Source organism: Pollicipes pollicipes, unplaced genomic scaffold (assembly GCF_011947565.3).
Source record: "Pollicipes pollicipes isolate AB1234 unplaced genomic scaffold, Ppol_2.1 Scaffold_3087;HRSCAF=3621_pilon_pilon_pilon, whole genome shotgun sequence".
NCBI lineage: Eukaryota > Metazoa > Arthropoda > Thecostraca > Pollicipedomorpha > Pollicipedidae > Pollicipes > Pollicipes pollicipes.
The window spans coordinates 42,768,742-42,788,976 of NW_023596225.1; the positions used below are offsets into that span (position 1 = coordinate 42,768,742).

The 20,235-nt window shown below is 52.3% G+C and overlaps 1 protein-coding gene across 1 annotated transcript; it reads right to left on the bottom strand.

Moving 5' to 3' along the window:
• Positions 1-17,844: 17,844 nt before the first annotated feature.
• Positions 17,845-19,839, bottom strand: LOC119090201 (leucine-rich repeat neuronal protein 2; the record flags this gene model as incomplete). The annotated part of the gene is made up of 2 exons (XM_037212989.1): positions 17,845-18,468; positions 18,673-19,839. Coding segments are annotated over 2 exons (1,791 nt in total), but the record flags the coding sequence as incomplete, so codon positions are not given.
• Between the last annotated feature and the right edge of the window lie 396 nt (positions 19,840-20,235).

Genomic DNA, 20,235 nt, shown 5'->3' on the forward strand with positions numbered 1-20,235 from the left:
TGAGCATGGGACCTTTTTCTTAAAATAGCAATCTAGGTCCCGGGGGCACTTAAAAGACCGACATTACATTTGACCTTGTTTGACCTTATTTGACCCCAATTTCAAGACCTAGGAACCTCAAAGTTTGACCTGAATGAGTTCACGTACAGGTCAACACACCCTGCAAATTTGGTGTTTCTATCTCCCTTAGTTACCGAGATCTCAGCAAGGTCAAATGGACCTCCCACCCGAGCGAAGAGTATCTAGCCGGCCACCCGGGCGCGTGTTAAGCTACAGAGGGCCCTTCAACCGAACACGAAGGAACACTCCTTTTGAAAACATTCGTTCGGGAAGTCGTTCTTACCAACGTATGCCCACTGTTTCGTCCTGCCTTGTGACTTCAAAGGTGTTCGGTGTTAATGTAACGCATGTAGCTTATCGACAGCCGTCACGATCTTTTAGGCCGACCGAAGTCAATAAAAATGTCAGGTAAACGTGAAGTGAATCCAGAGGACTGTTGCATCACAACGAGAGGTTGAGCGGCTGATCCCTGCTGATGGCGTATTTAAAGGGAAGGTTGTGACAGGTGCGGGGCTGAGGGCTGCCAAAATGAGTGTTAGTGTAAACAGTTCCCGACGCGTCGTTGCCGCCGTCGTGCATGAAGATTGCAAATGCGAGTCGTCCAAGAAAGACGCAGTAGAGAAGCTAGATGATGCCGTCGTTGATGTCATACTGCATTTGATATGCAACTTATGAAAATTATGCTAAGACAGAAAGAATATGACCTGACCTCGCCTGGCTCAACCTGACAAATCAGCTGTACGGGATAGCGCAAAATGACTAGGAAAAAATTATAGAGGATATGTGTGACTATCCTTCAATCCATTCTAGGCCCGCCAACCTTCTAACTGTTCTGACGAAAATGATCCAAACTTCTCTTAACGTTCAGGTTTGAATCCGCACTCAATATATTTCAAGATCGGTTCGGTTCATTTCATTTGATTTGCTCGTGATACGGATCGCGCTTCTACCAAAGACGGGGATTAAAAGTGATGGGCAACGTCCTTGGCGAAATACTCGGCTTCTTCCGAATTACGGAAAGACGACGAGGTTTCTTTGCTGATAAGCCGGCCCATAGATCACAAAAATTGACGCGGAAGTGTTGGGACATCCCTGTGAAGTGTTAACAGCTCGAGGAATTGCACGACAAACTTCGTTAATTATCATGTCACAAACTAGCGCACTCCATTCAACAAGAGCAAGCAAGCTGGGAAGTACAAAAACACATAAGCAAAAGAATGTCACAGAAAGTGGGGGCGCCAAAGCCGATGTTGCAGTCGACCCTCTCCATGCGTCGCCATATAGTTAGTGGGGATGTTATGCCACTGATGTCACCCCACCCCATCCCACCTCCTCTTCTCCGCCGTTCCTACGCCAACGCAAGTGCATTACGTGTGTTGTTAAAGCCTGACCTTCTTCGCACGATATGTCGCATCGCCATGCCAGACCCGTCATTACTAAGATATCGGTGGTATCTCAGAATGTGGACGGTATCCCTGCTGGCATGACGCACTGCTCTGCCCGTCCCTCTGCTCCTCAAACCGATGCGGCGCGCCGACCAGCGCCCCTACCGACGCTGACCGGCCCGGCCCGCCGGCACCGCTTGAGTCAGCCCCCTGGCGTGTACACGCAGAGCGGCTGGATGCTGGAGCACGCGCGGCACCTTATCACCCCACCGAGCTTGGGGCCCTGCCGGGGGAAGCAGCCCGAATCAGTAACCGCATTACGGTGCCGCGAGACATTCCGCATCATTACTGCGGGAGCCGCCGAGAGTGCTGGAGATTCTCAAGAAATGCTGGCGTCGTTCACTGGCCTGAGCAGGGAAGGCTTCATCAGCGCATAATGCCCTGCACTCATCAGCGCTCCCATCGGCCTTTTTACGTCCGAGGGGCGTCGCAAGCAGATGACGTCATGAAAAAGTGTGATGTGTGATTATACCCGAGGATGCTTATGGTGGGATCCAACACAACCTGCTCGTCATACTGCAGGTCACACCAAATATCAAAATTATCGCTTTAATCGTGAAATATTCAAATGTCAAATACAACCACAATGAACAATCATCGCGCATTGCTTACGAAGGTGTTTAGGGTTCTAATAATGTTAGGAGAATAATGTTAAGCTCAGGGTGCACAGGAAGTGACGAAATATATAAAAATATTCTGCTCATAGCCTTCATGGGCTTGAAAAACTACGCCACTATCGTTACCAGTTAATCATAACTTGCGCTCTGCTCGCGCCCAACATTCGCTGATTCCTCCCAACATAAAAATGACAAAAATGAGCTGCATGTCAGGCATTCAAACATGCAACCAAATTTTCTTGATCTCCTCATTTCAGAAGAGCGTCCAACATGACAACGCGGAAAATGGGAGAAAAAAGTGCCCTGGAAGAAGGCATATCCTGTATGCAGGGGAGACGGCTGTCGATAAGTATTGTGCACTCAGCAAAAATACCACGCCGTCGCGCAAAACAAAACAAAACGAAAAACAAATATATATATATATATATATATATATATATATATATATATATATATATAGCAGATCATAAGTACGTAACGTTTGTTGGATCTATGTGCCGATCCGTATTAATCATGGGCGATCATGACGAGATAGGCGTGGGTTCGTTAATTACACTGAGTACAGAGAGCAGAGTTGCGGTCACAGAGCCTCGGAGACCGGTTCTCATCCGCATGTGACGCTGGAGGACCAGTTCGTAGTCCGGTCCTGGTCCGCATGTGACGTTGGAGGACTAGATCGTAGTCCGGTCCTGGTCCGCATGTGACGTTGGAGGATCAGCTTGGAGTCCGGTCCTGGTCCGCATGTGACGCTGAGGGACCATGTCCCGTCCCCACGAGACACGATCGCTCAGCCGGGCTGACAGACAGCATCGCACACTCGCGGCGACACCGTGGGATCGTGGTTGACCCTTAATTACATGTGCATCTGAAGTCGTTGTTTTCTAGAAGAGGTGGTGAGCGCCAGTAACGTCAATGTTCGCCGCGTGCGCGTGGGTACGTGGGCTACTACTCATAAGACGTGAGCGTGCTCTCCTGAGCCAGATCCTACTCCCAGCAGAGCCCAGTAGATGCTGAAGTGAATAACATGGGCAAAGCCTAAAGGGTTTTGGACGTTGTATTGCACTAGATGACGTGCGATCATTCAAAAAGCATTGAGCTGTTATGAACACGGCGTCGTACAATAAGAGCACCAACGCATGGGATGATCATGATCAAGAGGATTCATGCCATACAAGACAACCCGTCACCAAGACAAATGCATCACTGAGCTATCCTACAGGCTCGATGGTAGTGATCAACGAACCACTCAGGGGCGTAGCAGGATTCACAATCAGGGGAGGAGGGGGGGGGGGGGGGGCAGAGCTGAAAAAGGCAGGTTTGCGTGAAGCAGACGCGCCCAAGTTCTTATGTGCCGTAAAACGACACATTACGTTCTCAGCCTGATTTTACGTGTCTGCCTAAAATCTTTATCGATCAACATTCCGTCACGTGCGCATTGGTGCATGCCATGAATTTGGCAAATGGGGGGGGGGGGGGGGAGGCAGGTGCTCCGGGGCTACTATGCACATGCGCTCCTAATACCAGTATCCTCCCTCAGCGAATGGCAGGCGCGTCAGGTTCGCGGCACATCACAACGCCAGCTCAACTCCCAACGAAAAAAAAAACGTGTTTCCCCGACGCGGGTGGGAGGAAACTTAACATGAGCGGTGTGTGATGACCCTGCAGGTTGTCTTAAAATTTCGAGCAGTTTGTTTTAGTGTTTTAGAAATGCTGGCATTATTGTAACGCTTTGTTGTTTTCCAAAGGCTCGAGCTTGAATCAGCTCAGACCACATTTCGTGAAGAGGATAAATTATAAATTATAACACTCCATGCTAGAGAGCATGGCCAATTATGACACCCTTACAGTGTAATGTGACGACGCTTGTGACGTCAGCAACGTGACGTCTGCGATGCGCCAGGCAAGCTCTGATCCTGGAGGCCGAGTTCCCAGCCCTTCCTTGCATGTTGAAAATGCGATCCATTCGCTGAACTGCTCGGTGGTTGCCTGGTGCCGCGTCACGCATCGCTGTTTTTATCTGTACTCGTCATCTTTCGCGCAGTCCAACAAAAAGAAGTCCAGCGGGCTCAGGCCGGACGAATAAACCCGGACGTTCTCCATTCTCGGAGAGCTCATCCTCTTGCAAGTCGTCTTGTACGGCATTTCTCTGGCTTGCGACGCGCAGCTCCACCTGGCTGGGACCATTGACAATGGCAAGCAGGTTAACGAACGCGGAGAGCGGTGATGAACTTAGACAGCGTGTTGTGATAGTTTTCCGTGTCATAGCAATCATGACAACTTGCCTGATTCACTGCTACATCTTTCATTGTTTCATCTTCGAGTCATAAGACAGCACCAGCAGGCCTATTCCCCGAAGCATAACCAGATGAATGGAGACATAGGTGTATTAATTCATCCGTCTCTTCATTTTCCAGTCATTCTGCAAGGAATAAGGCTTTTAGCACTGTCTTATACATACATAATGGTGTTCGCAAACGTACTTGACGACTTACGTAATCATCGAGTTAGGTCAGCTTATTAAGGAGTCACCCCAGTATATGGCCTAATATATGATCAAGGCAGCCCATTCATTAGGGCATAGTAAGGTTTTATCTTACGAAGGTAAGATAAACCTCACACGAAGCATACAACGCTGATCAGACAGATAGTGAAAGCCCATGAACGAAAAAAAGCATTGTACAATGGAATATTACACAGCACAATCAAAATTGGTGATGAATCCATTGTGCATTTGAGAGCCAGTGATGGCCAAGTGTAGGCACCGGGAACTTCCAATACGAGGCTTCTTCGAAACAGGAGGGCCCAGTTTCCCCACGCGAATTAACGATATCCCAAGCAGTATATCTGACGCTGCACCGGTGCTTCAGAGGGGCATTATACTCATGGTGACCAATTCTCCAAACGTGTTAGTGAAACAGGTGGTGTCAGTGTAGTTCTGGGTGTTTTCCACACCGCTGAGTTAAAAGTGAGCCTCATCTGAAAAAAAACAAACCTGATGGATTCAATCTTCATCACCCTATGCCGCCTGACTGACACGCTGACACGTATTGATCATCGCTACTCTATCAGACGCTATCAGAAATTGATGGATGCGTTCTTTGTGTGGGCGCAAGTTTGACTCATCCTGTGAGACACGCTGCACCATGCCGAACGAGACTCAAAGACCCAGTGAACACGGCGGCCAGATGTCTTTACGCTTTGAACGAACAGCTGTCTTACTACGTACGTGTTCTCTGTTGAACGACCGATTCTGACTCCGATTCTGACTTCTGACCGATGATGATGAACGACCGATTCTGGCTCCTGCTTTTGGCACATAGCTGTCGGCGCATTCTCGAAACGTCTTGGCGTGGTCCGAATACAGCGATTGCTTCGTGTCTTTTCCACCTTGAGCTCCCCACAGAGCTGTCGCTCACTTCCTTCTATGTGTCATCCAAACGAATGATTCTACCAAATCAATTTGAAGCCGCATCACGCACTGCATGTGGGCCGCGCACCGATGACACTTGATGGGGAAATCGTCCAAAGCTTTTTAAACACCACTTGGGGAAGGAAAAAGTAAAGCCAAACATTCAAAACATATCACATCTTTGATTAAAAACACCATGCAAACCAGCAGCAAGATAATGAAACGTTCGGCTCCTTCCGATCCAGCGATAGAGCATTGGATATGCCACTGCAGTATTCAGTGCTTGATTTCCTAATTCATGAAAGACATATGGCAGTCACATTTTTTTATCGTTCGTAACATACACAAGATCATCTCCCTGCAGCGTACACCTTGTTTATGTTTGCCTAACAGCCTGGGACAAAGTTGTTGAATGTCTCGAACACCGCTGGTAGTTGCGTCAGTGGCCATGCAAAACATGAGGCTTGACGAGGAATGCATTATAACGAGCAAGTGCACGTTATGCCCAAAGCCACGCAGGCAAATAGATCACGAGTTTTCTGGGGGAAACGCATGTGCAACGCATGTGCGTTCTGGGTGTGTGTGCATTCACCAGCATCACATATTTCAATCACATCAAGTGTACACATTTTGACCATGTCAAGCAATCTCTCGATCAAGAAATTACCCTAAATCATTCATGAAAACACTTTGTCAATCCATTCCATAAACGAGCTCAAACCTTCTAGAATTTTAATTCGAAAGCCCAGTTTTACTCCAAATGGTGTAAAGAACAGTCCTAACACTCCTTCCTATTATTTCGTTCGCCGACCCTGCGGCGTCACATCAAGTGCTGGCCTGGCCGCTGACATTTGGAACACAATGCATTGCAATAGCCCGACTCGTTCCCCATGGCCTGTCGTGACGCCTCGTAAGCCGTTCCGAGCCATCGGGTGGGCAGTGGCGGACGACGCTGACATGACCTGGCAAGCGTCACAGCCCGCTCCACCGCTTCATCTTTTCGAGCTCGAGCCGGCCGACTTATCAGCTCTCACCAGGATAGATGTGACGCCTGGTGGGCAGCCGCGTTCGCCCATGTCAACGTCAGCCACCGACGGGGCAACTCATTCGAATGCACTCTAAACGCGCCGTAAATCGATCTGGGGCCGTGCTGGGGCAGCGAGCGGAGCTAGCTAGACTCGTCCCGGGATGCCAGGCCCGGCGCGGGGTGCCGCTCCAAGCCGCCGGCGGGCTGAGCGTCGTTGATAAATAAGCGACAGGCGCGGCCGACGGCTCCGATCCGCCGCTGCCTCCACTGATCCCGGTCCCCCGCCGCCACGCCGGACTGAGCCGCTGCCGGAGGCGCCCGTCCTGGGAGGAGAATTAGGAGAAAGGTGTGCCCGGTCCAGTCCGGTCCCCTCCGCCGCGCCCGGTTGAGCCGCCGTCGCCGGCGCAGCGCTCGTCCCACCCCCTCCCCCTCTCCCCCCGCCCCGCCCACCTGGGGCGGTCGGCCCGCCGTCTGCCAGAGCGCGGCTCGCGGCGGAGCGACGCCAAAACTTGCTCGATGCCGAGCCGGACTATTGGCCGCTCAATGTGCGATATGCGCTAGCCAGGCGGAAATTTACGGCCGCGGGGGCTCAGGCGTGCAGCCGAACACAGGCCGAGCCAGCTGGATTTGGACCCCAGCCCCCGCTTCCCCGGCCCGAGAAGCTGGACGAGCATTTGCGAGGGGCCTTAATGCTCTGCGGATTTTGTTATTCACATGCCCACGGAAAAGTTTCCGAATCGTCCCGACACGTATATTGCGATACGGTCAAGGTCACTTCGAAGGCTGTGCGGATAGGAGTGGGCATCTTTTTGTTTCGATGTCGGTCCGGCATGCGGTTCGTTTGCGTGTCTTTTCGTGAAGACGGGTATACAGGCAGAGAAATGTTTAAAACGACCAATTACTATCATATGATATTGATCGGCTTAGGCGCGAGAATCTTAAGCGTTTTCCTCCACGTCAAGATGGTCTTTTGTGAGTTGGAGTCTGTTGGTTGAGTGTTTTTACGGATTCCCACAGAACGATGCATTGTCCAGGGATGAGGAAACGACGCGCTCTTTTGTGACATTCATGTGCAGCACACGCATCACCTTAGCACGCACAGAGAATGTAGTGCACTAACCAGACGTAGCTTTGTAGCACTACAGTGACGTGATTCTGGATGCTAGAGGCCTGTCAGTCGTCATGCATCACGCTGGCTACTTCTAGTTTCCTACAGTTTTTTTGGGCGCATTTGTGTGCGTCAAAAGTCCTCGCTACTAACCTGGAAAATGTAACTCGCCATGTGCTTTTCTGTCTGGCATGTTCAGTATCTCTCCTACTTCCTAGCTGGGAGTGGAGAGGCCTTGCATTTGTCTGCTCCTAAATTGGGTGTAAGTACAGTTCTGTGCGCCGTGCTGGAGAGGAGCGCGCACCCCTCGCTGCCCTTTTACAGGTGATGGATAGAACAATAAAAGTACTTTGATGCATGCCATTTGGTGCAAACATGTGGTTAAACTGGAAATAATTCGAAGTAATCAAAACATTCATAAGAAGGAGCTTGCTTGGCTCCGAGCTTGCTGCTTTCCAGCGAAGAACAGCGCGCTGTCGTCTAAATGAGCTTGAAGTTCAGCGTAAGCCAAAATAAGCCATTCGGCGTTACAGGCCTTGTCACTGACGCCACGGCTTATTCACATAGAAATTGAGTTGCATTGCAGAATACAATGTCATATCTCGCTACTTTTTACTCCGTCAACAAAATGGTCAGAACCGTAAACAGATCGGTTGTAAGAAATCTACTACCAAGCAGTAGCTTCGTATGAGAGCCTGATGCCATATCAGTGCAAAACCATAGAACAATACGATAGCTATTAGCAATCGTGGCACTGCGTACCTGGTTTTTGGTATAGCGAGAATTGAATTATAATGTAAATCAAATAACGCGAATAATGGTGAGAACACGCACTCTCACCGACACCAGCAGACTGTTCCTCCGGTGACCGCTCACCGCTGCGGCAGGTCAGTCTCCGCCTCCGACGGTCGGTCGCAGAGGCGAGCCCAGGCGCGCGCACTAGTCACCATCCTCTCCCCAGCTTGCGGATCTCCCCCCCCCCCCCCCCACCATGCAGACTACACGGTTCATTCGCCGTATGTCTCGGGAGGACTGCCACGCCTCTCACTGCGGTGACGGTGGGAGGCGTGGTGTCTCACTGCCTGGTGTAGGACTTTAAATAACGGTGAGAGCGAAAATACGGTGAGTTGTCCTGCGTGATTAAAGTAACCTTAAGGCCGAGAAAGTATGAGTTAAGGTTTTGAACATGTAAAGATAAGTGACAACCACTATTCAAGGCGCAGCGCTTTCAAAAGAACCAACGGAAAACAGGGACCAGGAACCAGGAGCCAGGAACCAGGAACCATGAAGCAGGATCATGGTCTGCTGCGAAAAGCGGGGGCCTTTGACCTCGGGTCAGGTTACCACCGGATCCGCTGTAGTAGCCCTCCTCGGTTTAAAACTTGGCAACAGTCGTGGAGTGTGCCCAAGCTCACGACAACACCAGCAGAGAACGGGGTCGTCCCCGGCCGCGACCCGATGGAGGCTGAGTGCAATCCTACTACCGGTGGCCAGAAAAAGCGCATGTCCAGCGTCGCATTTATTTGCCCCGGAAAACGGCCCGGCCGACCCGAGCGCCGGTCAGCCTGGCTCTACCGCACCGCTGCCCTCCCCCTGGACACGCTCCTGTGGGCCGCCCGTCCAGCTAACCTTGGCTGGGTCGCGTGACTGTCCCCCGCCCCGCTGAGCTGACCCCTGGCTGACCCGCCTGGGCCCCGTTCTTGACGGGAAAATGCTGCCAGATGCTCCGCCCCTTCAGGTAACAACCTATGGCGTTCCACGGCTACGTCATCTACGTCATGGAGAACGCTTCAAGTAACTCTCAAACATGGCGGCTAGTAAAATCAGCTGTTTTCCAACAAACACATTTGACGCGCAGCAGAGATGGTATTGACGAGTCGGCACAGTCAAATGCAAATACTTCAGGTGTGCCTCTCGCAACAGCTGCCTATACCATAACGACTTACCTTAACAAGAATATTATAGGCAGAGAAAGGAAGATCATCGCCCTCGACTCAGAAAGACGCTACATTATTTCAAGCATTGCGCGAGCGTAACCACATGCAATCGATCATCCCACGGACATGAATCTCAACAGGCACCGGCAGCTTAACGCCTTATACCAGTTATGATCGTTGTGCATGTACATTGAGGTCGTCCATATATTTTGTTACGCATGGAAGAGTTTTGGCGCGTATGGTTGCAAGCAGGGATACAGCTTTGCTCGGAGCACGTGTGCAGGGAGAAATCTCATGTTGTGCCAAGTCGCATAACGGAGAGTTCCACGTATAGACACACCGACGAACAAATTCCATGGAAACATGTTACGTCAGGTCATGCAGTATATTTACATTCCAAATCATTCAAGGCATAGACGAACTTTCCCACAATCATACTGTCCAGACAAACTATGTTACAGGGTCCAGAAAGTGACTAGCATATTAGTGCACTTGCCGACGTAGCGGTCCTGGCCCTGCCAAAGCGCCAACGTCGCGTGAACAAAGCAGAAAATCACCTACATGACGTGGTTGCAGGACATGATGATGAAGATTTCAAATCGCAACTTCGTATCTCGCGCAACTTCTTTTTCTCAAAATCTCTAGGCAAAGCTGGCTCCTTATTATGACGATCATGGCCAGCGCAGAGGCAATCAGAAGCGTCCGTTGGAAGATATGATGCCTGCGCTGCAATATTTTGTCGGGCCAGTACCCCAAAACTCCGTTGGCGACAAGTTTGGAACTTTGAATTATGGGTCACACTAGTATCTGACAACATATTGGAAGTATGTTGCTGCCGCGCGCGGCGACGCCATCGCGTGGCCAATAGGAGCGCGGCTACATGAAACCAGCGCAGGCTTTGCAGCGTGCGCCGGCTACCCGGGTGTGATTGCAGCCATCGACGGGTCGTTTCTCTTCATGGATGCACCCAGCAAGGAAATAGCAGCTGCTCATAATACCCACAAGCATCACCAAACAGTACATCTACTAGCTGCTTGCGACCACCGCGGCACACTCGCTGATGCGCTTGCAGGGTTCCGGGATCCGCCCACGACTCTCGTGTTTTTTTTCGGAGAAGGCCCCCCTCTGCTGCGACCTCAGGGAGCATCGGTGGCAGCCTATCCCATCTAACACACACCTCATCGAGGACAGCAGCTTCCCTTTTCCCCGGAGATCATGACCCCTTCCCGAGACAACGATCATCTCAGCCCCACTCAGCGCCATTTCAAAAGACCATACAAAAAAACAGGTATTTAAATTGAACGTGCTCTCAGCAAGCTGAAAAACAAACTGCAGCAGCAGAAACATTTAGAAGTGAAAAACATGGGCAATGTGACTGAGGTTATAACTGCATTGAACATTGCTTCATTGCTTCATTGATCATTGTTGTTGCTTTCTATCATATAGAACCTGCAAGTACAGTGCATGGGCATCACAAAGTGACAGCACGTGGCTGACCACCTCATGGCAGATATGATGATGTATGCACCTTGCTGTAGTTAAATATTGCAATGTGAAGCTTGAGAAAGATAAAAGGAGATCGGAAAGAACAGCCAACTCATTACATTCAAATCGGCACAAACACACTTTGGGAAACAGACAGTTAAGGAGCAGCAGGGGTGTCTTTGGAAGGAACACAGACTGAAAAACTTGGAGACTCTCCACATCTAGAAAAAAAAACAACAGTTTGTGTACACACGGTCACTGGGATTACTTTGGGCAACATAGAGTATGGCAATTCCATTGTTTGATTGCCTAGTGCATTTCGAATCTCATCCACAGGTCTTGACATTTGGCACATAGCATTTTAAGAGTTCAGTGTTCACTGCCTTCCATAATTGACTATTAAGGTTATATAATGAGGGTAAAACCTCATTCAGACAATACTTAAATACAAGATGATTACATCTATGACATGCATCAATGTTTTACAACTCACCCACCTTGTCAAGCACAGCAGACAAAGCCATGACCATAGTGAATGTCTTTTTGGCAAAGTATGCATATGTAATGGCCACATCAACAAGATTTAATGCAATTAAGATGAGCACAGACCATAGCTTCACATGTACGGAACAAATTGCTCAAAATTGTGCATATGACGACCTGCATCATCAATAAAGATGTTCAACTATGACAATTTTATACTCCTGTCTTGTACTTCCACATGGTTCAATACCACTAGCAATTAATCAGTGAAATTAACCTCACATCCCTGTTACCTATTAATAAGGTATGCTGAAATACATACCAGTGCTTAATCTGTTAACACAAACTTTGGGTCATGTCACCATGACACACTGTTCAACATCGGGGTTCCAAAACTCCACCATCCCCATCTTGTTCATGATCTGTCAGGCATGCTGTGAAGGTATAGGTCAGTGAAAAAGTGACATGGAAAATAAGTGCAACCATATCGATAATCTAATTTTCATGCAGCATAACAATCATGATTACAGGTCACACAACCGTGAACTTGTTTGGTTAACCTCTACCAACCCATGCCTGTGGTCTGGTAATTCAAAATAATCAATCAGACCTATGAAACAAATCAGCTTGCATTACAGGAATACTTTCGCTGATATAATGCAGTAGGACCTGGGCATAGGAGTTAAGTAACAATGCATGTAAGTGTGCATTTGCGATCGAATCACTAAGCAGGCAATGATGGCTGACATATCAGTGTGCCTACTGCGCCTCGGCCAGGCATGCCGCGACCTGCAACCCCCGACGAACTATCATTAAGGGAAATTCTGATGTCTGACAGGTCTAACAAGTCTGACTAATACATTTTTCAACCAACAGTAGCGCACTACTCTATGGCAATAGCGTAGCTTATAAATGGCAGATCTAGGGGACTCGAGGAAACCCTCCACAAGCACCCTACCCCATCCGCAAATCCGTCGTGGGCGTTGCTGTGTAAATAACCACGAGTTACTGCACTTTGCCTCTCGGCCAAGTAAGGAATGGGCTTAGGCCGTGACGTCATAGGCAAGTCGGTAGCTACGTCATCCATCGACTGGGCTTACTCGAAGTAAGGAATGGGCTTCCTTTTGGTCATGAAGAACGGGGCCCAGGTTGCGAATGACGTCACGCCGCCTCAGGCGATGCCGCCAGCCGGCCGGCCGCTGACGCGGCCGCCGCACGGATCTCAAACATGGCGCGAGAGAGCTCGGCTACCTCGCCACGGAGATGATAAACTGCTGCCTTCTCTATGGCAGACTCATCCCCAGTTCAACTGACTAGCCGGCTAGCCACGGACAGCCCAATTTGTTTTGCGTGCTTCGGCATCTTATTGCAGTAGTCTGTTAGTAATAGCTCCCAGGGCCAGCTTTCAGCCGACCCGGCCAGCGGTCAGACCCGGCAACCGGTGCGGTCAGTTGTGTTTATGTTTACGGGCATTGACCACATGACCTGGCCGAGGTCGCCTGTGCGGGCCAGATTGACTGCAGACTGGATGAAGGAACGGCCGGGTGTAGCCGGGGGTTGAGTTTGTCCAGGAGAGCGACTGTAATACAAGTAACCAAGTGAATCAGGGTCCACATTCTCAATGACAACGCTGACATTCAGCAGAAGTCTGATCGCGGCACATATTTCATGTAAAATATGGAAACATGTGCCGCAACATCGGTCGAGATGCCACTCACGAACCGACTCCTTAAGAGAGCGGTTCCAACAGGCGTGCCGCGCTCCGAGGTATTACACGCACCACGAAATAAAGAGAGTAAATCGGACAGAAACACACCGTTGTCTCGGAGGGTGGCTTGCGTCGCTGGTTGAACCAGTCTTGATACGTGCTCTGGGCCTCAACTGAGGCTCGCACCGCCTTTCAGACTATAGCAATCTTTGTCAAAACGACTGTATTACACTTACGACCACAATATACCAGCCATTTTCGAGAATAGCGGCAATGAGTCACCTTACCTTTGGAGATAAGACTCTTACGATATCATACCGGCCAGGGCGTTCGCAGTAGGCCGCAGCCTCAAAAGATGGCGTTGATCGATGATTGGTCAGCGCGTCATCTGAGCGTTAGAAGAGTCAGCTGAGTGTTGGGCGAAGCCCGCCGTCGCGGTAGCAAGATCGGAGACAGCGAATGAAGCAGGATTCGGGGGAGGGCCACGATTTGGGATAAGGGAGTAGGTGTAGAAGAAGAAGTGATGATAGGGATGGGAGGAGCAATGGGGGTAGGAGCAAGTGCATGGTATCGTATGGTATTTTGGTTTTAAGGGGCACGTCGACTGAATCCAGATAGGGTAAGTATGTAGAGTAATGGAGAATGGAGGGTTAGTATGAGAGTATGAATAGGGTTAGGGGTAGGGATAGAGGCGAGGTAGGTGCAGGGGTAGGCACAGGTGAGGCTAGGTTAAATCCCGTGAAAATATCGGGATAGTAGCATCAGTTGTTTCTGCGGCGCTCAGAAAAAATCCCACGTCGTCATCGCGCATTGCGCATGGTGTGGCTGCGACCGCACGCTATCAGTGGATACATGGCATGTTGCTGATATCGTTCTACCGGAATTATCATGCAACAGTTTGGGAAAACAAAGTATGGGATGTTGAAGCGGGAGTGTACAGCTCGTGAAAAACAGTAAGTAATTATCCTCGCCAATTCCGTCCGTAGGTTTTTACTTCAACCACGACTCAGATCAGAGTCAGACCGAAGTCCCAGCACACTGTCGACAGCAGGCTTCAAACATCCTTTGTGTCCCCTTCGGACAGCGCATCCATCATCCCAATTCCCGAACCGAGGCCAAGAAGTGCCTTCCCCACCACTAACCAACTGGTATCCAACCGTTGCTAGAGGCCTTCCAGGTCGTGATTGAAGAAAAACCTACAGGCCAAATTGGCGAGGGTAACTACTCACGCCTTTTTTGACGATCTGTGTCTTCTTGCTTAAAATACTTCTCGTTATTTTCTCAAACTTCTGGACAATAATTGCGACAAAACAGCATTAGCAACTCGCCACGCATCCTCTAACCAGGTGCAATGACGGCCATGCCATGCATAATACGCAATGACAGCATGTGATTTTTTTTTGCTGCGGGACCATAATAACATATGACGTCACTGTCTCAATAAAGCCGATCATTTTTCGAGATTAAATCGAACGCAAACTAACCCTACCCCTACCCGTACTCCTGTCCCTACACTTTTTCCTTGTTGCCTCAATGGGAGGCTCCATCCCATGCTCAGCTGATTCGCCGAATGCTCAGCTGATGCGTCTGGGTCATCGATAAGTGCCGTCTTCTGACACTGTGGTGTACTGCGGACGCCGTCACCGGTATCAGATTATATTATTTTTCTCAAAGATAATATGATACATTGTCGCCGTTTTCCGAGAGTGACTGGTATATTGCCATCTAACGAAGCCTTATATAGTTGTTTTATAAAGACTGCCACGTTCTGAAAGGTGGAGCGAGCCTCGATTAGCGCCGTCTTCCAGCTCTTCCCCATCACTTCACGTCAGTGTCTCCCTCGACTCCATACGACACGCCCCCACTTGCTGGCGCTTGCTGTGATTTGTGCGCACTCTCATCGGTATCGGTTTGTCTGGCGTGCCGGTGACCGCTGACTGCTGCAGCCGGTTAACCACGCCTCTGGCGGGACTGACCGGCCGGGGGCGGGGCTGAAAACCTGACGTTTCGAGACCGGCACCGTCTCGAAACGTTAGGTTTTCTCACAGCAGGTGCCAACCCTTTCTTGGCAATGTCGCTTAAGAAGCATGTCCTAGGATATCAAAGGTCAAATATTTTAAACACGAAAACTCATGATGCCAAAACGACTGCATCCTTGCCGCTGCGACGAAAACAGGTGTGTTAATGTGAATTCGCTCCTAATTTTCTGACCATCCATGAACCAGTCGGTGAGTGAACCCATGGTCTGATCTGATTGGATATCGGGACAGAAAAGTCTAGAGAACTGGAATGGCAAAAGATACCAAAACATGGCATATCCATCTTTTCGTGACATTTCAATGGCCATTACCATCCAGACCAAAACAGACCGCCGCAGTAATCAACATACACTGTTCCTGAAAGCGAATCTCTGAAGTGAGAGCAACGCGGAGAGACTACAATGATAACGCCGCCGAGCTACTGCAGGAGTTGCTGTGGGATCCCCTAGACCATGGGTCAAGCATTTCATGACAGTCAGCTTATGATCCACCTCAATATGAGAGAAACGTGGGCACGTAAAGATGCCAGTCATTTCCGGCACCAGTACCGTCTTTGTAGGCATTATGGATGTGAACGCCAACGCATTAGGCTGGGATGTGAATGTTTTTAGCAAGTGGATGATGTGTGATTTCCCCATCTTCCGTAACAGATACATGTAGATTTGACCGTAATTTGCACATGTGCACGTGCACAAGTGGCAAAATTGGCGCAGCGGCTAATCATCTCATAATGGCCTCTACGATACTGACATGAGAAACTCCATGTGACCCTACGTCACATTCCAATTTTTCGCATAATGGTGGTCAGAGCCGCGCTGCAGCCAGCAACCGACCATCTCGCCACACACTTTCTTTTCAGTCCCGTGCCTCAAACGCTCGTGGCAGCAGCGCGCCCTGACGTCTGGGTCCTCCAGCTGGCGCCGCACTGTTTACGGCTGCCCGAAATGTTGATGAAACTGACCCCATTCCTCCTGTTGTCCGTGTGCGGGTAGCGCGAGCGCAGGAAAATGGGAAGAAAAAATAATACGGGTGACAAATGTGCTACAGTGGGTCTGTGGTTGGTTCCCGTGCCTGCGTTCCCAAGTCCTGGGCCTCAAATTTACACACATTGGTGTAGGTGTGCTCTCCAAGACAATACAATACTGATTTATAGAATTGGCAGGATGTACAGGAAACTGTGACGCCCTCCAATTTGCCCACGAATACCTCCCGTACCGTTTGAACTGCAGGGATTGAGTTTTGGCTACGCGATTTCAAATTCACTTTACAAGGTACCTTAAAGACCAGGCTCGTGAAAACATCTGATGCAATATCCAATCAGTGAACGCAAGGGTGGTTTGAAGGATAGTTTATGTGCTTATCGTACATATTAAAACAGCTGGACAACGTGTTTGTCTACGTCAACTGAAATTGCACAGTGTCTTGACTTTCAAAAGGCCTTTTGTGATAAGTTATTGCTGGGAAGGCTTAGATACTCCTGCAAAGGCAGCAACATTGTGATTTCTGATCAGTAATTAACACAATTACCGATTATCGACATTCGAAGCGATTCTATGCTCGCTAACTTTAGACCGGCTATCGAAGATGGAGAGGCCATTCCAGCAATATCCAATTTAGCGCCATTCCTAATTGCTTAATTGCGAAACACACATTCATGAGAGGAGACCAAGGTCCAGCGCTGCTGTTGGGAGATTGCGCCCGAGATCCAATGTTGCTTCGGGGAATCGGATTCCAAGATCCAGCGCTGCTACGGGGAATCGGGGTCCAAGCTCCATTGCTGTTGTGGGGAATTGGAGTCCGAGGTCCAGTGCCGCCGCTGGGAGTAGGAGACCAAGATCCAGTACCTCTGCTGGGAATCGGAGTCCGAGGTCCAGTGCTGCTGCTGGGCGCCCACACCAGCCGTTTTAGCTCATTTGGCGTCGATATGCAGATCTACGTTGTCAGAGATTCGGACACGGATCCGTGTATAGTCAGAGATTCGGACACGGATCCGTGTATGGTCAGAGATTCGGACACAGATCCATGTATAGTCAGAGATTCGGACACGGATCCGTGTATGGCCTTCCAGGAAGCATGCAGTACGTGCCGGCGATCCGAAATAATCAACGTAACTGGCGCAGAGCTCCATCTGCTTGGAGCTCTTCCCACCGCAGATAGTCCGACATGACCTGCATGCCAGGGCCATCGCTTTTATCACGACGCCCCTGGGGCTCGTCATGCCTGTCCATTGAGTAACCTTGTAATCTTCACGCGATGCTGAGTCGCACTCACGCATCTGGACTTGCGTGTTGGCGGCATACAAATGCGCTTAAGCGGTGTTGTCTGAGCCAATTGGTATGACTCTTGCTCGAATGTTCACAGGCGTTCGACCGATGCTGCAAAGCATCTTCTCTCTGCCTGCAACGCGCGAAACCGTCTGAAGAAACGCGAACAAGATCCGCTCGCAGCAAAACTGGCAGTGCGAACCTCCGACGTATATTTACACTTTCGTCAACACCTACAAATCACACATTTGTACACCGTCTTTCACAACGCGTTCTGTTTGGGCGCCTCGACGGTCGGGGTCGGCTCCCGCCCGTCCAAAGCGTTCCCCGATATCACCGAGCACGTGCTCTCGGCGACCACGGAGGCCCGCTCCGCCTCCTCGGCCGCGTTCACGGCCGCCGAGTGGTTCAGGAATGCCATGTCGGAGGTGTTGGAGGTGGAGGGCAGCACGCCACTGCGCGCCAGCTGATTCAGCGTCAGGTTGCGCCTGTGGCGGCGCCAGTGGTGCAGCCGGCGCGCGCACAGCGCCAGGCAGGTGAGCACGATGCCCGCCGCCGGCACCGCCATCGCTATCACACTGGCGTAGTTTTTGCGGCGGCCTCGCATGTAGAGGAAGCCGGCCTGCCGCGTGGTGACCCGCAGCGAGGCCAGGCGGATGACGTACTCGGCGCGGGGCAGAGCCAGCCAGAAGGTGTACTCGGTGCCCGGTTCCAGGTGGTTGAAGGTGAACGACTGCGCCTGTAGGCCCATGTTGTTGACGCGATAGCTGGTGGCGTTGCCGGCGCCGGCCGGCGGCTCCTGGATGAGCAAGAAGGCGACGAGGCTGCCGCCGGCGACGCTCCACGAGACAGTGACGAAGTTGGAGGTGACGGACACGGCGTTCAGCTGCACGCGCGGCCGACTCACGGCCACGCGGACCGCGCGCGCCGCCGAACCCAGCCGGTTGGCGGCCGTGCAGGTGTAGAGGCCAGCGTCGGCCGCGTGCAGGTACAGCACCGTCAGCCGGCCGCGCTGGTGGCCGGCGCGGCCGGCGCACGCGGCCTCGCCCAGCCGCCGGCCGGACGGCAGCGTCCAGACGAGCCGCGGCGCCGGCCAGCCGCCGCTCGCGCACTGCATACTCAGCGACTGGCCGAGCGGCTCGGAGCGGTTCTGGAAGAGCGGCAACACGTGCGGCGCGCAGCGCTCCGGCTGGGCGCGCAGCCCCGGCGGCGCGCAGACAGCGTCGGAGGTCGCGGTCAGCCGGCCGGCTGGAGCGCGCAGCCAACGCAGCGCGCAATCGCAGCGCAACGGATTGCGGCGCAAGTCGAGCTGAAGCGCCGCCGGCGGCACGACCGCCTGGCTCAGCGCCAGCAGCGCGTTACCGGAGAGGTTCAGGTAGCGCAGGCTCGGCACCCGGCGTGCCATCTCGGGCTGGATAAAGTCGAGGCGCGGGTTCTCGGCGAGCGTCAGCCGCTCCAGCAACGGCATATCGTCGACGGCGTGGCGCGCCACGCGCCGCAGCGGTGCCGCACGCCGCAAGCGCACGTCGCGCGCCGCGATCTTGTGCAGCGCACGCGTGGACAGCCGCTCCACCGGGCACCCGCTCAGCTCCAGCACACCCACCAGCTTGACGGCCTTCAGCGCGGCGGTCGGCACACGGCGGAACAGGTTGTCGGAGAGGTCGAGCGAGGCGGCGTGCAGGCCGCGCAGCGCCGCACCGTCCAGCCGACTCAGCCGGTTGTGCGACAGGTCGAGCCGCGAGAAGTTGCGCGCGCTCGCGAACGCGTCGCTGGCCAGCCGCAGCAACAGGTTGTGCGACAGGTCGAGCTCGCGCAGCTCGGCCAGGTCGATCAGCGCGAACCGCGTCAGGGCCGTCAGCAGGTTGTGCGAGAGGTCGAGGACGGCCAGCCGCGGCAGCACCAGGCCCGCGTCCGCCACGCTGCCGATCCGGTTATGCGAAAGGTCGAGCCGCCGCAGCTCCGCGAAACTGCGGAACGTGTTGGCCGCGACCGCCGTCAGCGCGTTTCGGCTGAGGTCGAGCTGGCGCAGCCGCGGCAGCGCCGCGCCCGTGCCACTCACGCCCGTCACGCCGGCGCCGCTGCAGTTGAGGACGCGCGCGCGCTGCAGCAGTCCGAGCGCCGCGAAGTCGAGCCTGCCCAGACGGTTGCCTTGCAGGTCGAGTTCGGTGGTGTTCTGCGAGAGGCCGGTCGGCGGCGCCGTGAGATTGCTCGCCGCACAGTCGGCCACGCTGCCGCGGTACTGGCAGCTGTGCGCCGCGCCGGCGCCGGCCAGCCGACCCAGCAGCACCAGCGTTAGCAGCAGCGGCAGCGGCGGCGTCGGCGGCATGCTCAGGCGCGCGGCGCCGCGCCGTCGGTCCGCTTCCACCGCCCGGACCAGATTACCGTCATCGGAGCCGCCCTGGGGATGCACGCCGCGTCAGCGTAATGAGGCTTGACGCCGCTCAGAGCTCATGGCGCATTCATAACTCGCCGAATACGGCCCCGACGGGGGAGCGGGCTCAAGGGCGGCCGTTATTAATACAGAACGCCGGCGGCCAAAGGGAAAGTAAGCTGGCCCCCGCCGCCGACTTCGATGACCTGCAGAAGTTTAGAGGCTATTGAATAGAAATTGTGTTGATACGATACTGCTCAGGGGCACTTAACGTTAGTTCTG